The following is an 18,221-nucleotide window of genomic DNA, read 5'->3' as shown; positions in this document are numbered from 1 at the left end:
TTTATTGGTTCATTGTTTATTGCTTTTCAAAGCATCCTTTTTATTCCTTTTCTCCCATATTTCATAAATTTACTCATTATACTTCCTTTGTTTCCTTTTACTAAATTTCAATTCAATAGGCTACGCTTTCGTTTAAAATCAAGAGACATGTTCTAAACTTGAAAAATCATTGTGAGTTATTAGAATTACAGTTAAATTGGAATATTTTTGGAAGCTCTGGAATTTAATATTATTATTGTAAATTGGAAATGGGACAGTTTTTCGCATTAGCCTGTTGTGCCTTTCCTCATGTTAAGTATTTGTACACAATATTATAAATAAATAAATAAAGTCAATACAGTACTACTAATACTACTAATTTCTCATTGGGGATTTCTAGTAGTAGGCCTACAACTTGTCTGTCACAATAAGGAGCATATTGTCAAGTTATTGTAGTTATTTTAGTTATTACCCATATACTGTTCAAACAAGTGTTCGGTCCACTCCAGGTTGAGCAATTTGTTTTATATTTACGATAGAAAAATCGTGCAACTAGAAACCGCATGGGAAGGCCAGACCCAGTTTAAAGATAGCTGATCATTAAAGTATTCGTCAATCATTAAACTGGCCGTTATTTTGAAGTGCTCATTAATCATTCGGTAAGCTGACCAATGATCATTAGAACTAGATCATTTGAAGCAGCTATTGCTACAATTGAACAACCTGTATAAAACTCCCAAATAAATCCCGAAATTAAATGTAATTTACATTGATGAACCTGTTTCAGTTGATTTTGATAACTGATTTAGCATATTCATCGTCTCATTAACACTACTGGGATCTCTTTCTATTACTTCATTCATCCACCTTTCAGTGCATTTACAGCTCCGTTTATGACTAGATGAAGGTTCCTTTTTTGAATTGAGCATTGAAAGTATTTTATTTAGTCTAATCAGCTTCTTAATATACGATACAAAATACGGTTTGTTAAACACGAGTATCTAATCAATGTTTTTGGATTTCACACTATAATAACCATGTAGAGCACCTCAAAAGTCTTGGATTATGATATATTTCTCTACAAGTAGAAGTACGTGTATTTATGAATTGTAGTACATCATGTTCGGCCTGAATTGAGTTGCAAACACTCCTCTTTCTCCACCATCTTCTTCTTCTAATTCGTTTTTCAGTTTTTCCAGTTTTACCAAAGAGAAAATGTATTTTCTTTATGGTTTCACCCTCTTTTTCGAGTGAGACCTTGCCATTTGTACCAAATTATAACGAACATAGTGAGAGGTCCTACTGTTACTGTTTAGCATGGATTACCAACCAGTGATGGCATTAGAATTATACGATTACCAATATTTAGTTCACCTCCTCCCATGATTCATGTATAGTGCCGAAATATATTGATGGTGAGCATCTACATCATAAGTATTCTCACTGTGGTCATTGAATGACGTTAATGAGATAATCTGTTGATTTGCAATGAATTTTCACATTATTGAATAATACTATTGAGAAGACCAAACAAATAAAGTGTTAATTCGTATTAGGCCTAATCGAGGCAATGACGCAGGAGAAATTGAGGAAGTATTTCGTCAAAAGGGTTGGAAATAGAAGACTCACAACATGAAGGAAGGCATTGGAACCGAAACAAACAAGTGAGAAGAAGAAGAGGATGAAGACGAAGAAACAGGGAGAAGAATGGAAGAGGAAAGTACGTAATATCTAGAATATCAAACAATAAAAGTGGTGTGACTAATAATTTTTTTTAGATTTTGTACATGTCCGTTCCAATTGTGAGTCCAATGTTAAGCCTAGTTATTTGAGGGATTAGTTTGTAGCCACAGTTATCCGTGTTATAAAAGTGCTAATCGATAGCTTCAATAACGCAGAAAGAATCGAAGACATAAATCTGTAATGGAAAGGAAGATATAAAGAGAGAATTTCTCAAGATGGAAAACAACATAGAAATAAATGAAATAAATGTAAAGGAGAAGAGGAAAAGTGGTCACAGGAGTAGGAATGGAGGAGAATCAGGTGATGAGGAAACCTGGAGGAAGAAGTTGAGTATAAAAATCAGGAAGAGGGAAAACTAAAGAACGAAAGAGTAGAAGGAAAACGAAAAGAAGGAAGAGGATGAGGAGGAGGAGGAGGTTGAAGAAGATGAGGAGGAAGAAGAGGATGAGGAGGAGGAGGAGGTGGAAGAAGATGAGGAGGATGAGGAGGGGGAGGAGGAGGAGGAGGAGGAGAGGAGGAGGAGGAGGAGGAGGAGGAGGTGGAAGAAGATGAGGAGGAAGAAGAGGATGAGGAGGAGGAGGAAGGGAACAAGGAGTTGAGGAAGGAGGAGGAGGAGGAGGAGGAGGAGGAGGAGGAGGAGGAGGAAAAAAGAAGGAAAAAGGAGGAAAGAGGAACAAAGCGTCAAGAGTGGAAGAATTGAGATGCTAGCCGAAGAAGGGGAAATGAAAAGAAGAAAGAGGAAGGAAAATAATTAAAGTAATGGAACTTTTATTATAGATGAAGGAGAAAATAAAGAGATGAAAGAAACGACAGTAGAAATGGGAGAAGGAAGAAAATAAGAATACATTGAGAAAAAAGAATATGATGGAAGAAGAGGAAGCAGTTGGGAGGAGAGTAAGACAAGAAGCGAATATCTGAAATATCAACAGCTTATGTTCACTCCTGGATTGAAAAACAAGAAAAAATTCATGATGTAAAATAAAAAGGGGGATAAGAAGTAAGAGCCGCAAGAATGACTCAACAAGGAAGAAGTATGAAATAATAACACATATTTCTAAGAAGAACAATGAGAAGTCGAAAGAAAAATCAAACAAACTGTGATGTTAATTATTCCTATTGGATGACGCAGGAAGAAATCTGATGGAAGGAAGTGGGCCTACTGCATGAAGATGTAAAAAGTGTAGAGCAAACATCATATTCAGTCGAAATAACAAACAAGTTGAGGGGGAAAGTTATTATTGTTTGGCAGCGACAAGTTGCCTAACCGCCCTCCCCCACCCACTCCGATGCTCTGTGGTTTTCCTCGGTGGTGGAGTTATAGCAGAGCACTTACTACTCTGTGGCTGCTTCCTCCAGTCTGCATTCAGTGTTCGCTCGCCGGCCTCAGCTGGAAGTCCGTGGTACGTGATTCGATTGTGACTAAGACCAATTTTTTTTTGTATCCAGTGATAAAATCAACATTTTTTGTCTTGTGAACTGGATAGTAAAATATCTTTTCAACAGTTTAATTTCGATTATTTAGTGTGATCAGTGCCGTGCATTTTAGGATTTCGCGATACGAGTGTTTTTGTAGTTCGCTGGAATTTCGAGGTGAAATTTTATGGATTACATTTGTTTGTTGGGAATTGTTGAAGAGTTTCAGAAAAAAGTTTTCCTTTGTTGGGGAATTCTTTTTTAATTAGATTTTATTACAGTTTCTGCTTCATACCTAATATTATATGATTAGGCCTATACCTATTGTCGTCCATTTCGGAATAAGTAATTTCTGAAAATTTTGTGAATTGAAGAACTACAAGACTTAACCTATTTCGGACTATGTGTTATCTAAATTTGGGAGAGGAGGAGAGGAATTACACAAGGTTACCTTATTTTTCCTCTCCCTATAATTTTGATAATGTACCTATTGTATAAATGAATAAAGAATAAAGTCAATTTCCACCAATACATGAGAAACTGCATCTTACTATAGGCTATTGTTGAAATGTATTGTTGATTTGTGATGAAAATTAAGTATTGGAAGTATTAGTCTAACTGAGGAACATACTCTCAGGATGTGATGAAGATGAAATGAATCTGATTGCAGTTTGAAAACACGGTGATTGCTTGATTCACATAGCCTAGTTCATGTTAATCAAACCAGAAATTCAACAGCTAACATTTTTTGAATCTATTAAAGATTTTTATAAGAGGCTTTTTGAGATATTAATATTGAGAATTTATTAACGTCAGTGATAAAATGCAAAACTGTGACATTAGATTTTGTATTGATGTATTTTGTCAAAAAAAAATATTCAAGATAGTTTCTTATTGGATTTCAAGAAGTTGATCTCAAAACAAAGAAATTTTACAAAATCTGTGTCAAGAGGTGTTTAGAAAACACCTTCTATTCAATTTTTATAATTGATATCAAGCGATAATCAGCTCTGAAAGTCACAGACACAAATTTTCAAAAATAAGAACAGATCAGTGAACTCACCAATCAACTTACAAATATGATTTCATTTACACAACAATCACAACATCAAATTGACAAATTAGATTACCAATGAACTTGAATAAGCCACATAGAGATTGGGAAATCACCTATCTTATCCACCCTTAAGCACATTGAATTGCTCTTTACATTTCTATCACTCACCTTTTTTCAATTTAAATTAAAAAATAAATGAATAAAATGAATCATTCTTAAAACTATATAAATAGTGTTCTAACCCCTCCCGCATAAAGAAAAACATGCGATACTGTAGATTAGTAGTTGCAGTGGTTGATGTGCGAAAAATATTCCCTGATTTAATTTGAGAAGGTTTTGATTCATTTCATCTGCAGACATTCTTCCAATAAAATTCATGCTTTTATCATCCAATGCAACTCATAAATAAATTTAATCAGAGCTTCTCTCACCTAGACTTCAAGTATTAAATTCATTACACCGCAACAAATACTATCTTTAGATCATTTATAATAAATTATTGTGAACCAGAGTAGCCTTACAGTTAGGAGCGTTGCAACTCAAATCTCTTGTAGCTGCTGCAGCACTGCTCTATCAAGGTTGAGTGGTTGAAAGGACTTAGAAGTCCTAACTCCGGATGATAAAGCATTTTTTCATTCTTATTTTTCACTGCTCTGGTCATGGGTTCTATTCCCATTCCGTCTTTCTCTTACTGTCTCATTCCTCACAAAATTATCAAAGCACAAGTCATCCAAGACTTATGTGAACACCATAATCGAAAAATGTACAATTAAACAGGTGGAAGGACCTCTTCTCTACAACTAATGGATTTCAGTTGCAACATACATAAAATAATTGAAAGGGATAAAATTTATTCCATGTTCCATCTGCAGATATTATTCCAATAAAATTAATGTTCTTATAATCTAATGCAACTCGTGGTTCACGAGGTTCCTTATTATTTTTACCCGTGGTTCATTTCAACTCGTGGTTACTTACATAAACTAGCAAACGAAAGTAAAAAGGCGTTAATAGTATGGACTTAACTTGGTTACTAAACTATTACATAAGCTTTTAATTTATCCACACACGAGATAAGTTGCTCGATAGATCTATTACACGACACGAAATATCACTAAACCAACTTTCCTTCTCTTACTTCAACATTAAACCAGCAGTAAGTCTGAATCAAGTTCCGAGAATAATTGCTTTCAAATTATCTATCCTCATGCCTGCCTTCCGGCTTCCGAAGCTTTGGAATGAACATATCCTGGTCAGATTCCATTCATCTTACCGGCTTTATCTTTTGGGTGGGTCAGGTTTCTGAGTGAGAGAGAAATACTTAAGAGGGAGAGTGTTTGCCAATACATTTGAATTTCTTTAGCGTGGTGTTTGCATTTAACACTTTCTCTCGACTTGAGAAGTACGTTATGAGTTTGAAAGCAGATAACTATCATACATACACATTGCAGCGTAATGTACTTATTGACTGAAGTCATCTTTCACTTACGTACTACCTGTTTTTCATTCCCTCAGTTTATCTCAACAGTATATGAATTTATCCATATTCTCTCCATAAAACATGGGCCTACCTAGTGCACAAAATACTATATACAGTATTCAAAATTCAATGAGTAGACATGATTTATCCTAAATAATCTTCCTCTTCATCTTCTTATTTTTATTCTCCTGTCTTTTTCTTCTCCTTGTCATCTTCTCCCACCAAGTTTTTCCACCTTCTTCAATTCTTCTCCTCTTCTTCACCAACTCTTCCTTCTCCTACTTCGCCTTCCTATACTGAAAACTATTTTTTGGCATTATACCTGAGTTATAAAGTATTTTCTATTTCTATTATTTATTCAATATTCATTCATTTCTATTCTTCTATATTTTCATTCTTCGTTTGGCCTTTCCTTTCATCTCGTCTTCTTTTCCTACTAAGTCTTTTTTACCTCATCCTCTCCCTTCTTCTCATATTCCACTCTACTTATTCTCACCCTCTTCTTCTCCTCTCTTTAGAGAGTATATTTGGGTTTTCAATCATATTCCAAGAAATAATATCAGCCTTTTTTGCCTCATTTTCTTTTCTTTCCCCTTCTCCTTTGAAGATTTTCCCATCTTTTTCTCTCTCTCTTATTTTTCCCCTTCTCCTTCATATTTTTCTTCCCCTACATATCCATCCACTCATCAGCATTCTCTTCTTCAAGAGTATATTATAAATATTATTTGGTTTTTCAACAATTTCCCAACACTCAACAAAGCCATTTTATTATTGTATTGCATTCAGCTGTCGTAACGCGAGTGACAAAGGATGTTCCACAGATGGTGTCAGTGAATTTCATATCAGTGAAAATCAATCACAAATCGGACAAAAACAATTACTAAAGTTATTGTGGAAGTTAGCAGAGCTCTGCATATAATGGCTGCATTACTTCCCATAGCATTGCTACTAATATGGTGAGTAAAATAATATCATTCTTAAACTGAAATATCTATTTTTCATTTACAATGTTATATTATTTATTGAATATTCTATTGAATTCTATTTCTATTTCCCATGAAGAGTAGAGTTTAAGCTTAGTAGCTTGTCTTTTTTCACAATCAAACTTCCCCGATTCTACTAAATTAAATATATCAATCTTGAGAGAATTATATATATATATATATATATATATATATATATATATATATATATATATATATATATTGTCTAGATCTACACTTACTGATTGCTTAATATATGGTGAATTTGAAATTTAAATAGTAATATGAAAATTTGATAATATAAAATTTGAAATTTATAACCCAGGCGCCACGTTAATTATTAGGGAACGACCCTCGAAATTTGAATAAACAACTACCACAGCATAACTCTTTAGCAGAGACATGAATTTCTTTGAACTATATAAAAACAATGTACATTACTTTATTACTTTTAATAAAGACGCAGTCCAGCAATCAATGAATGTAGAACTACACATCTTTCCCAACTATATTGCTTCACTGCATGATTAAAACAATAAAGAAGGGAGGGGATCTAATGATACTTGTGAAATAACAACACAAGGCAATTTTGAATCATTAGATAAATATAATGAAAAATAAGCAAAAGGCAAATGAAATTGACACTTTACTAAGAAACAAATGAGATTTTCCATGTTGGTTAAATATATCAAATGTCCTTTGGAATTTTAGTAATAAGTCTATTGAGCAGAACACCGAAATATGAAATATGATTTTACCGTTTATGAAATATAATAATAATGTTTATTGAGAGTCTCTATATTCAAATAGGATAATGCACAATAATACTACGAATCACAAAACCTAAACCCTATTTAAACAACAATAATACAAGAAAATAACCAGTGTGGCAAACAAACAACAACTTAAAATTACACTAACCTTATATGTTGTATACCCCGCGGACCATGGCCTTTTCGCGCACTTTTAAACTGCTCACTTTACATTACAAATTATGAATTTTAATTATTTTTCTTCAATGGTGGTTTTGATGTGATGGTGTTGATGTGGTGGTGGTTTTCCGGAAACAGGACTCCATTTCAGCCCCTAGGGCTGCGGGCTGCACGCTGCTCACTCCTCAGACATGTTACTCTAGCCGTGGTTCACCGAAAAGTGTCCTCGTGTTCCCAACTCCACGTGCTCGCCAACCCTCGAGCCATTGTTCCTCCTTGGATCACTGCCCCAGTTGGTGCTGCCCCCTATCTGATGGCACTCCACTCACGCCTGGCGTCTGGCTGCCACCCTTTTGTCACTGGTCAGCGTCGGTTATTTCACCGTTAGACTTTTGACCATCATTGTTTCAACCTCTACCCCTCTTTGCCATAAGCTGGTTCCTTTTGTACGTTTTGAGGCAGAAAGTTGCAAGTCGAAAACTGTCTTGGCCTGGCTTGTAGCTGTAGAAAACCAAGGCCTGAGATGATTGTTACAAAATCCCCCATCACATGTCGGCGAGATGTTGATGAGGACGACATGGCTAAAGAATTGTGACAATTTGCTGGATTAATTTAGTTGCGGCATTGTGATGGATAATCATAGCTTCTGGGACTTCTGTGTAGCTTTGCCTCAGACTGACATTACCATGGAGTGGTGGTGTGGGGTGTGGGGTGTGGACGGTTGATGTGGCATCGTTATTGGTGGGGTGGTGTAGTAGACTGGTGGTGTGAGTTGATGTTGTAATTGACCAAAATGTGCCTAGACTTCTTTACCACTACTATTGATAATTTCGACAGGTTTCACTCACACATTTGAGACTGGTTGTTGCTTGTTTGCCATACCCTTACATACTACTCTACTAACTAATGACAAATTCTTATGACTACCTACAGCCTGGATACCTTTACTTGTCTCCACAACTCAAAAATTCCCCTACTCCTTATTCTTTAAATGGCTTTAACTCTACTGCATTAAAAGTACCTATTAACATACCATCCTCATTTATAACATCATATGCATTTCCCCCTTTTATTCTACGAACCTTATAAGGTCCTACATAAATTATCTTTTTGTTTTCCTCTAATACCCTTATGTACTCTTCTGCTTCATTACCTCCTAACTCCCGAACGCTTCTTAACTGCTTATTCCATAGCTCATCTTTCTCCTCAGCACATAGAAATAAACCCAAAGTATTACTTGATGGACTGGTCACTAATGATGCTGTTATCTCTTTCCCATCATGTGTGAAACTTACTGTATCTTCTGAAATGTTTATTGTAGCTTTCAATTTCCTCAATGCGTCCATACCACACAATATATTAGCATTTAAGCCCTCTACCACTAAACAACTGATTGGTATCACTTGACCTTCTTTGAACATTATCTCTAAAACTACCTGCTTATTAACTCTCTTACTACGTGCTCCAGTTACTCCAACAATTTTTACTTCATTTGTAGGTAGTAATTCAATTCCTTGATTGCTACTGTCTTTCAATTTATTCAAAACTTCCCTATTTATAACACTCACTTCACTACCTGTATCAATAACCATATTAACTCTTTCACCTCCAATCCTAACACTGATTTCAGCCATTTGACAATTTTTTGTTTTCACTTGCAATGACCCCTTCTTCTCATCACTGGGTTCTTCCTCTAATAAGTCCTTTGTAATGTATTTTAGCCTACAATTATTCACTTTATTTGTTGAGTGATTATCCTCATTTTTACTGACCCATTCATTCGGTGGCCTATTCCAGTATGGCTTTTTGTGTTTATACCCATTATTAAAAGGCGAGGGCTTTGGGTAACTCATTTTTTGACCCCGCCATTGGAGTTTCCCTGTATCTCATTCTTGCCTCCTGCTTCATTTCCGTTTTTCTCTCTGTCATTTCGTTGATGATATCCATTGTTCCATTGACCTCTTCCTCTTCCATTATATTGAAAATTATGTCCACGACCATTTCTGAAATTATTTCTCCCATCATAATTATGACTATCTCCATGATTGTTGTCTTCTCTTCTGTGTTTCTCTTTCGTCTCCTCATCTACTTTACTCCATCTACACTCATCTTGTCTCTCTGCTCTCTCTATTTCAACTCTCCCACCTTTCTTTTTTGTTGGCATCTCTTCTGCATCACAACTAAGAGCTCAACAAATGCTGATAGCTCTCTTATTGTTGTGAGTCTAATTATCATTTCCGGATAATGTTTGGATAGCATCCCTATAAACTCTTCTTCTGAAATGTTATCCCCAAGACTCTGAGCCATTGCCTGCATTTTCAACAAGTACTGGACTCTACTTTCACCTCCGACTCCAGTATACTTGCCATCAAATAATTTCTTTTTAATTGAATTTCTCACACTGGCATTCCAAAATATGGCTTTGAAACTTGCTTCTAGTTCATCCAAACTGCCAATGCCTTCTGCACAGCCACTCCACCAATTTTCTGCTTGACCGGTAAAACAAACCGACAACTCCTCTTTTACATTACCCCAATCATCTACATCTAATCTTTGGTCTTTGATAAATTTTCTCAATTTCTTTAGAGATTCTAATGGATTTTTTTCACAACCACTGATTTTCGGTCTATTAATTTGGCCGTTATTGATCACCAATATCTGCTCAGTTCCCTTTTTTCTTTCTGCACTTTCAAATTTCTTCGTACACTCTCCTTCTAATTCTTCCATCATCTTTCTTACTACCGACACTTCGCCCTCTATTCTATTTGTATCTGATTTCATTTCATTTCTTATCTCCACATCACGTTGACTGACTCTCTCTTCTATTAACTCTTCCATTTGCTCATTCATATTTCTATTAGAATCTCGCAATTCTTCCACTGCCTTGTCTAACCGTAGAACCATTCTATTCTCACCCTCTTTTGATTTCTTCCCTAACTCTCTCACTTGAATACTTATTCTCACTAATTTTCACTCACAACATGTATCAACATAATGTCATTTTCAAGTGAGTGAAATTCATTTTAAAGTGAATTGAAAATGACATAAATGTTGAAACACGTGAGTAAAAGTAAAAGGGTAATTCGATTTTTTTTATAGCTTGGTAATTAAGAGTAGCCCTAACAAAAAAGGTAGCTCTGTAGGTCTATAGAAGTAGAAGTATGGCTCACAATGGTTTAAAAAGTTTGAAATGTTTCTTCTCTAAAGTTGTTTATCAATAATGTAGGGTGACTTTCTGTCAACAGTTAGATCATTCTTTTTCTTGAAATGTTGACTTTCTGTCAACAGTTTAATCATTCTTATTTTTAAATGCAAATCTCTAAGAATCAACAAAACTGTTACTATAGAGAGCTTGAAAAGATTAATAATCACTTATATATTTACTGGTAGCCTTAATTCTTTTTTGAATACACAACCGGTTTTGGCCAAAGGAAAAATTAATAAATTGTAACTAAGTTTTAGAACAATAAGTATCAGATGTGATCCATGACGAGTAGACCTACAGTCATACTACGATTATTATCAATTTATATATCTGGATTAGATATTAAAAAAGGATATCTAACATTGATTAGACGAGAAATGAATGATATAGGTTTCTGATTAGAAATTGTAGGAGAATATAAGTAATGCTTCTCAATATCCATTCAAATAACCATAGTATTTGGACGGATCCTCAACATCCCTGAAAATATTATAAAAGGTACGGTATACGTGCGAATAATAGTTGATGGAGTTTTTATGTACCGATATGCTGCATAAAAATGCCATCAATGTAAACCAAAAGAGCCGAAAAAAATCTAGAAAGATAGAGATAATGCAGAAACAATTATTTTACGGGCGTGTTTAGGAAGGGAAAGTGCTTTCAATGATCGACTCCAATGACAATCGAACAGTTTTTGAAGTTCACGACCAATCTAGTGAAACACTGACCTTTTACGGCTGTTCTGCGTGTTGGTCCAACCTTGACAAATACCGTTACAAGTCTATTGAACTGTTTACTGCAGACATGCAGTAATAAGTCTTGTGGAGACTTAATACCTGATACACATTCCTACAAAATACATTTAACTTATCCTATTCGAGAGATAAATTAGGTACGAGAAGTCTAGATTGACATTCGAAGGACTACTAGATACTAGAAGTCTTTGTGACTAGTATCGCTAGTGCTAAATGCAATTTGCATTTATTTTATGTTAATTTATTAATTTCTCTACATCAATGAACAATGGTTCAACCCATTAACCCGTCAAACTTATGTGACAAATTTAATTCTTTTTATTAATAAAAATACATATCAATTTACCCGTCGCAAAATCCCTTATAATATACGGCTAATAACTGTAGTAAATGCTTTCAATATTAATTTTACTTCATTAACATCTAGTAAACACCAATTTGAATATCACAGTAATAAACTAATAAATAAAATTCCGGAAGACTTTATTAAGGATAAAATAACAAAAACCAAATTGAGATAATAAGATCGTGGGTAAAACAGAACTATTATTTTAAAATTGAGAATTGAGTTGGCTAAATCAACAATTTTTGGCAATATTAATTGTGTAAAAATTATTAAAACTTGACAATTATTATATTATTTTTCTGTGTATCTATATTTTGTTTATCAAGTACTTGACTATTGATAAAATTCAACATGCATAGATTATCATCCATCAACAGTACTGCTGTACTGTTTATCATCCATCATTATTGTAGTGCTGTTATTAGATTTAAAAAAATGTATTTCTTATTTTAAGAACTCGTTGCTGGAGCTCAAGGCTTCTTTTTCCAGTCGCCAAAAACTATTGTAATTTAATGATTATTTTGTTTGTAAAAATATTTCTTGTATTTGGCAATAAATTCATTATTCATTGAAATATTTCTCCTAACTCACAAAGAAAATCGATAATAAATACAAGAATAATAATATTCAAAAAGTTATACCAGTGAATTATTAAGTTAAAGTAATTTATACCAGTTTGTTCTATAATTACAACATGTAATGCTTGAATGTGAAATGAATTTGAGTTTAATTATTATTAAATGAAATCTTCACCATGGGGAGGAAAATATTATTCTTGAGGAATAATGATTTTAATAGAATTTTTATTATTTAGAATGAAAAATCAATTCAATTACCGTACAGTACATTAAATTCAATTTAATTGGATTGGAAACCAACCCAACATTTAGTTACGTGCTTTCAAACAACTTCCTGATGCTCCTGAGCTCACTTAAAGCTGAGACTTTAAATTTCAATAGAACCTCCTTCCGCTGCACACACACACAAATCTGGGAATCTTTGGGCATCATCCTTAGCAAAAATATTATGGAATGCTTCAATATGTACGGTACATCTTTAATGCTTCAATCACACTTCTATTACAAAATGGCTCGAAGCTGAATGAAATAGACTGCAAGGAAAGTTTCCTATATTTTATTTAGATAAGTTGCTGTGTTGATTGAAAGCTCACCAAACCATCAATTCAGCCCAGCATGGTTCACCTCAGCCTATTATTTTACTAGAAAGGATCAAATAGAGAAATATCCATGATATACACCATACACCTCTTTCATTAAATAACTTGAGACATCTGATCATCAATCTATAATTAATAAAGAAAAGAACTGGCTTATACACGTACAGGATAGGAAATTCACGAATGACGCATCATCAAGTCTGAACTACTTGACTGATTAACTTGAAATATTGCATATAGATTCTTAATTTACCGAGGATGGTTTTAGGCTTATAATTGATTCTTCAAGATTTCAGTAGGTCAAGTTTTCAATTAGACCCTTGTAGATCACGGGCTACCAACTACTATATTATAAAACAACCTGGTCAAGTATCTTGAGACATGCTACATTACTACATTACTACATCTATCATCCTAGAGATAATTACAGGCAATTTTCTGCAAACTGCAATCGTTTGTGAGATATTCCTTCAATAAATAGTACCTACATATTAGTGTTTGCTCACTGACCGGAAGGCCACCTTTCTCCGCAACTGAAGAATGCCCGACATAACATGCTCTGCTCTGACTGACCAAATTACGCAGCAACCAGTTACAGTGTTCATCTTTCATTTCTCCACTGGTAATAGCATGTCGACAGCAGAATCGTAATTGAATTACTCGCGAGCGTAACAGATTTCCATGTAGAGATCAAGTGGCATCGATAATGTAAACACACATAACCCATCCGGCGTGAAAGAAAAAGTGATTTTGCCTCGATAAACCGCATTTTTCTCGTTATTCGTCCGTAAACCCAACAGAAGTCGGTGGAAAAAGGAACGATGCACAAAAGATTTACAGGTAGAGCGCACGATTACTGCTAGAAACGCACCCGGCTCCGATAATGGCGCGAATAAAGGGTCGCAATTAGTTCCGGTTATAGAATCAGCATTATTCCGCAGCCTAGAGCAGAGATATCTCTGCAGCATAATAATTTGAACCTACATGCATGTCGATACTAACCAGCGAAAGTATTGTATTATTCACTTCTTCTCCTTCTTCTTCACCTCCTCGTTCTTCGTTCACCTTTTCTTAGTGCATACTTTCTCGCCGATGATTGATGGCCAAACGACACATTAGGAAGTTAAGCGGTTACGACGAGGCTGCTGCTGCTGCTGCTGCTGCTCCATCCCATGTTAATAATAGCTGAACAAGTGACTTCACATTTGCCAAAGCCTTCCCCGTCACCGACTGCTCTGCCATTAATTGATGATTAGGATTTTTGACAATCGAAAATGATTGTGTGATTTCTGTAGTGACTAATGATGGAATGCTGGGAGCAATAGTACATAGGCCCACCTATGATTATTAATTCACCGATCTATGACGAGTTTGAGAACTTTTCCTTCCTCAAAATTAATCTATTTTGTAACTACAAGTATTATTCATTGACTTATTGTTTTGAATGTATTGAATGAAGCAAGAATACAATATAAAAGGAACGAAAAATAAACATTCACCTATTTAAATTTTCTGTCATGTGAGAATCAATGTTGGCTACTACGAGAAGACCGTGTTTCTCTTTATTCTACTAACCCCTCTCTTGAAATATATTTTTGAAAATATTTATGCGATTAAATTGATTTGCATATTGGAGTATAATGGTATTGATAAGAGAAAAAGCTTATACAGAAAGAACTTTTATTATTGTGTAGGTAACATTATTGAAAACTCACTCATTAAAGATTCATCATTTCCATCAATTAAATTTTCACAACTCCAGTACTGGTGATGTTCATTTTTTCAGATTACAAAGATTTTACAGGTAAATTCTTGTCAGAAATATTCTATGATATCCAGTTACATCTGGTTCAAATCGATCATAGCTTCTTCTAGCAAATATTGCAACTCTATTATACTTTCATTATTCTACACAAAAATTCATTACAAATATATACTATTTCACAAGAGTATCTATATAATTTCTGCCAATCCTCAACTAATCTCCATATTTATTCATCAAGATATCATTTTTTTTCTCAGTTTTTACACAGATTCTGAATGTCGATAAAAGCACTGGTTTGTTGATGTTGTTGCACTTGTTGAATTAGAAAGTGATTCACCTTTTCTGATATTGGTGAAACTTGATAAGATGAGGAAGTGAACTAAATAATATTCTGAATAAGATATCAATTGCAATCAGATTGGTTACATAACACGTAAAAATAGAAATATGTAAACAGAGAGTGGAGCAGAGAGAAATATACAAGGACCAACTACAGTCATGTTGCATATTCTCAAATATATTAGGGTGCTACTACACTACTTACTTTGTCAGTTCTGAAAGTTTATTGTTTCTAGTTCTCATCCTTCTTTATTCTTCTGTCTTCATTAGTTTATATTATTTTTAATAACGTCCAGTTATATATTTTAATAACTGAACATACATGACCAAATGCCTACAAAAAGGTATTTTAATACAACTTTCTAGTAAATAACAGAAATTTACAATATTGTATGTTAAATACCTGGATCGACAGTCCCTGTTTTGATTTTGCCAATTCATTTGGAAAATTCCTAATTATTATTGTATTTCCAAAGTTCAAATTTAGAACTCTACATGATCTTTTATAGGTAACCCTTATTGTATCATCAGAATTAATTTTCATTTACACAATTTATAGATGTACATTATAATATTATCCCAAGAATTATTATTTTACATGATTGGCCTATTCTATTCGATATCACATGAGCTAATCCATGAAAGGCTTGAAAGAAAACTCAAATTCTGTTGAAAGGTATTTTGAAAACGCGCTTTGTACGTGAATGCCAGATTTGACATAATTTCAACATCCAACAATCTACCTAGAAGAATGAAGATTTCACTTGTGGAATTTTAATTCAATACCTATCGCTACTAGCAAACTAATCTTGAGTAAGTGTATAGTTCATGAGAAGTGAATACTTGATATGAATAATTTGATTCAAATCCCTTCCAAACATGTTATCATAATCCATGACAAGTATCCTTAAACCTACTATTATTAACAAGGTAAGACGTAAGTTCCATTATAATCCCTACTCCATATACGTAATCTGATTACCGCAAATCCAGCATTTGATTTCATGCAACATCAATACACTTTCCAGTTTATTATAGTTAGCAACAATAAACTTTGCTATTGAAGACAATCATGATCAGGATCAAGATCCGCTATTGCAAAAGAACGGAGAAATAGATTGAACAAATGTGTCATTAGTGGCATCAGTTACTGTTTTTATCATTGCACATGATATTGCTATCACCGGTCACGTGATCTCATGATTCCGTGATGGGTTTCGCACATCGTGAACGTGAGTCACGAATCCGTCTCTATTCTTCTTCACGAATTAGGCTATCCTCGTTCCCTTTTCATCTTGGATTTTAATCGTGGCTCATTACTACCCTTCTCATTTCCACACTCTTTGTACTGTTCGAATCGCCGATTGAAAGGGAATAATACAAGAGACATCACAATACCGTATGTTTTGTGTTAGGTATGGAGCTCCTTTTTAGGAGTGAAATGAATTCCTAGGGAGCTCTACAAGAAATAAGTGAATGGAAGTATTTGTGTTAGAAGTTGATGAAATAATGCATTGAGGTATCAGAGCCTTTAGAAAACTGTTTTATACGAAAAATAAGTTGAATAAAGATACCTTAAATAGCCTCGGATAGGGCCAGAAAAATGGATTATTTGAAAATGACTTTCCAAAAAAAAGGATCTATCGTATCAGCCATTTGGAAGAAGAGATCGCGGACGTCCCAGGAAGGGATGAGTTGATTTTAGAGGCACAGAGGTTCGGAACAGAAATGATGCCCAACCCGTGAAAGGTAGAAGAAGAATAAAAATATGATGTGGATATTATCATGAAATCTCTTTCACTAAAACACAAAAAAGAACAAATAATTCAAACTATTGATAATTTGTGATACAAGTGCCCCCCACAGGGGGAGGGGGGTTAAAAATAACAATTCTTGCGCTTCCCCAAAAAAGGTCAACTGTGTTCAACATATTTACTTTGTGTTCAAAATTATCGATTATCGGGTGTGACATTGGGCTTGGCGGTTTGGCAACCCCGGTTGATGGTATTCGAATCCACGACCAGGCAGCTGTAGCAGAATAATGGTGCGACGCCTTAGACCACTCGGCAACCTGGCCAGCCAATGATCAATCATTATCAGAAGAATTAAAGATCTAATATCAAATTATTTTGATCCTAATGCAAACCATCCATAGATGAGTAGGAAAATGTTCTGAGAAATTGACTCACCACAGAAACTTGTAGCTGTGTGCGTCATCTTAGTCTGCAGGCAAGAGTTCCATTGTTCTGTTGAATTGACCTGGCGATATAGCCTTCTCTCTTTCGCTATTCATATCCTGAAAAATTAAAAATATTATCGTTGAGAAATTGACACTTATTGACAATTAAATAATGAACTAGAGTATTGAGCTATTCATTAAATTATGAACTGAAGTGTTGAGCTATTTATTGATTAAAGTAGCCTACTAATGAAGTCTTTCATTAAGCATGACTTTGGTTAAGTGGATTATTTTCTCATTTTCAATTGTTAACTATCATTCACATTATATAGTTTCTTAAATATTATTCACAATTCTCGATTACCTACATGTGATAAAGTACTTGTCAAATAAAATTGTCTGGTTTCATTACATCTTATATGTTTTCTCAATTACAAATTACTTATGTATTTTCAAATCTAATTGAATTGATACTTTATTATTGAAATTGGAAAGAGTGAAGAATATCAAAATGCAGCTGAAAACGCCTCATTTAAGGTAATTGCTAAATAATTCATGACCATCATCTTCACTTCTTGGATTAAGTCTACAGTACTCCTCTTTTCCTCGGCTTATATTTCTATATCTAATTCTGTTGCAATTTTACGCCTCCAAAAGCATTATCCTATATGGCATCCAATTCAAGTGACTGCACCAGTTTCTTCGAATTAGTGATTAATGTAATTTGATAAAAAACCCAATCTGAGAGATCCAATATGCCTTGAGATCATAAATGGGAAAAACCGGATACCGAATACAAAAACTACAACACACCTCATATTAGTTCATTTAAAATGAATTTAATTTGCAAAAAACCAAGAGCTGAATA

General features: G+C 34.3%; 1 protein-coding gene across 4 annotated transcripts in view; it reads left to right on the top strand.

Annotated features, from left to right (window-relative positions):
* Window positions 1–3,061: 3,061 nt before the first annotated feature.
* The window catches only part of LOC111046750 (peroxidasin homolog), a 57,707-nt gene continuing 42,547 nt past the window's right edge, over window positions 3,062–18,221 (top strand). For 3 of the 4 annotated variants that reach the window (XM_022332373.2, XM_022332372.2, XM_039434519.1), the window contains exons 1-2: window positions 3,062–3,312; window positions 6,459–6,628. In XM_022332373.2, the coding sequence (XP_022188065.2) occupies window positions 6,591–6,628 (38 nt within the window). In that variant the 5' untranslated portion in view covers window positions 3,062–3,312; window positions 6,459–6,590. The remainder of the gene's footprint in view (window positions 3,313–6,458; window positions 6,629–18,221) is intronic. The other variant, XM_039434518.1, reaches the window with a different exon arrangement.

Source organism: Nilaparvata lugens, chromosome 8 (genome assembly GCF_014356525.2).
Source record: "Nilaparvata lugens isolate BPH chromosome 8, ASM1435652v1, whole genome shotgun sequence".
Lineage (NCBI taxonomy): Eukaryota > Metazoa > Arthropoda > Insecta > Hemiptera > Delphacidae > Nilaparvata > Nilaparvata lugens.
This window is presented reverse-complemented; position numbering and strand designations above follow the sequence as displayed.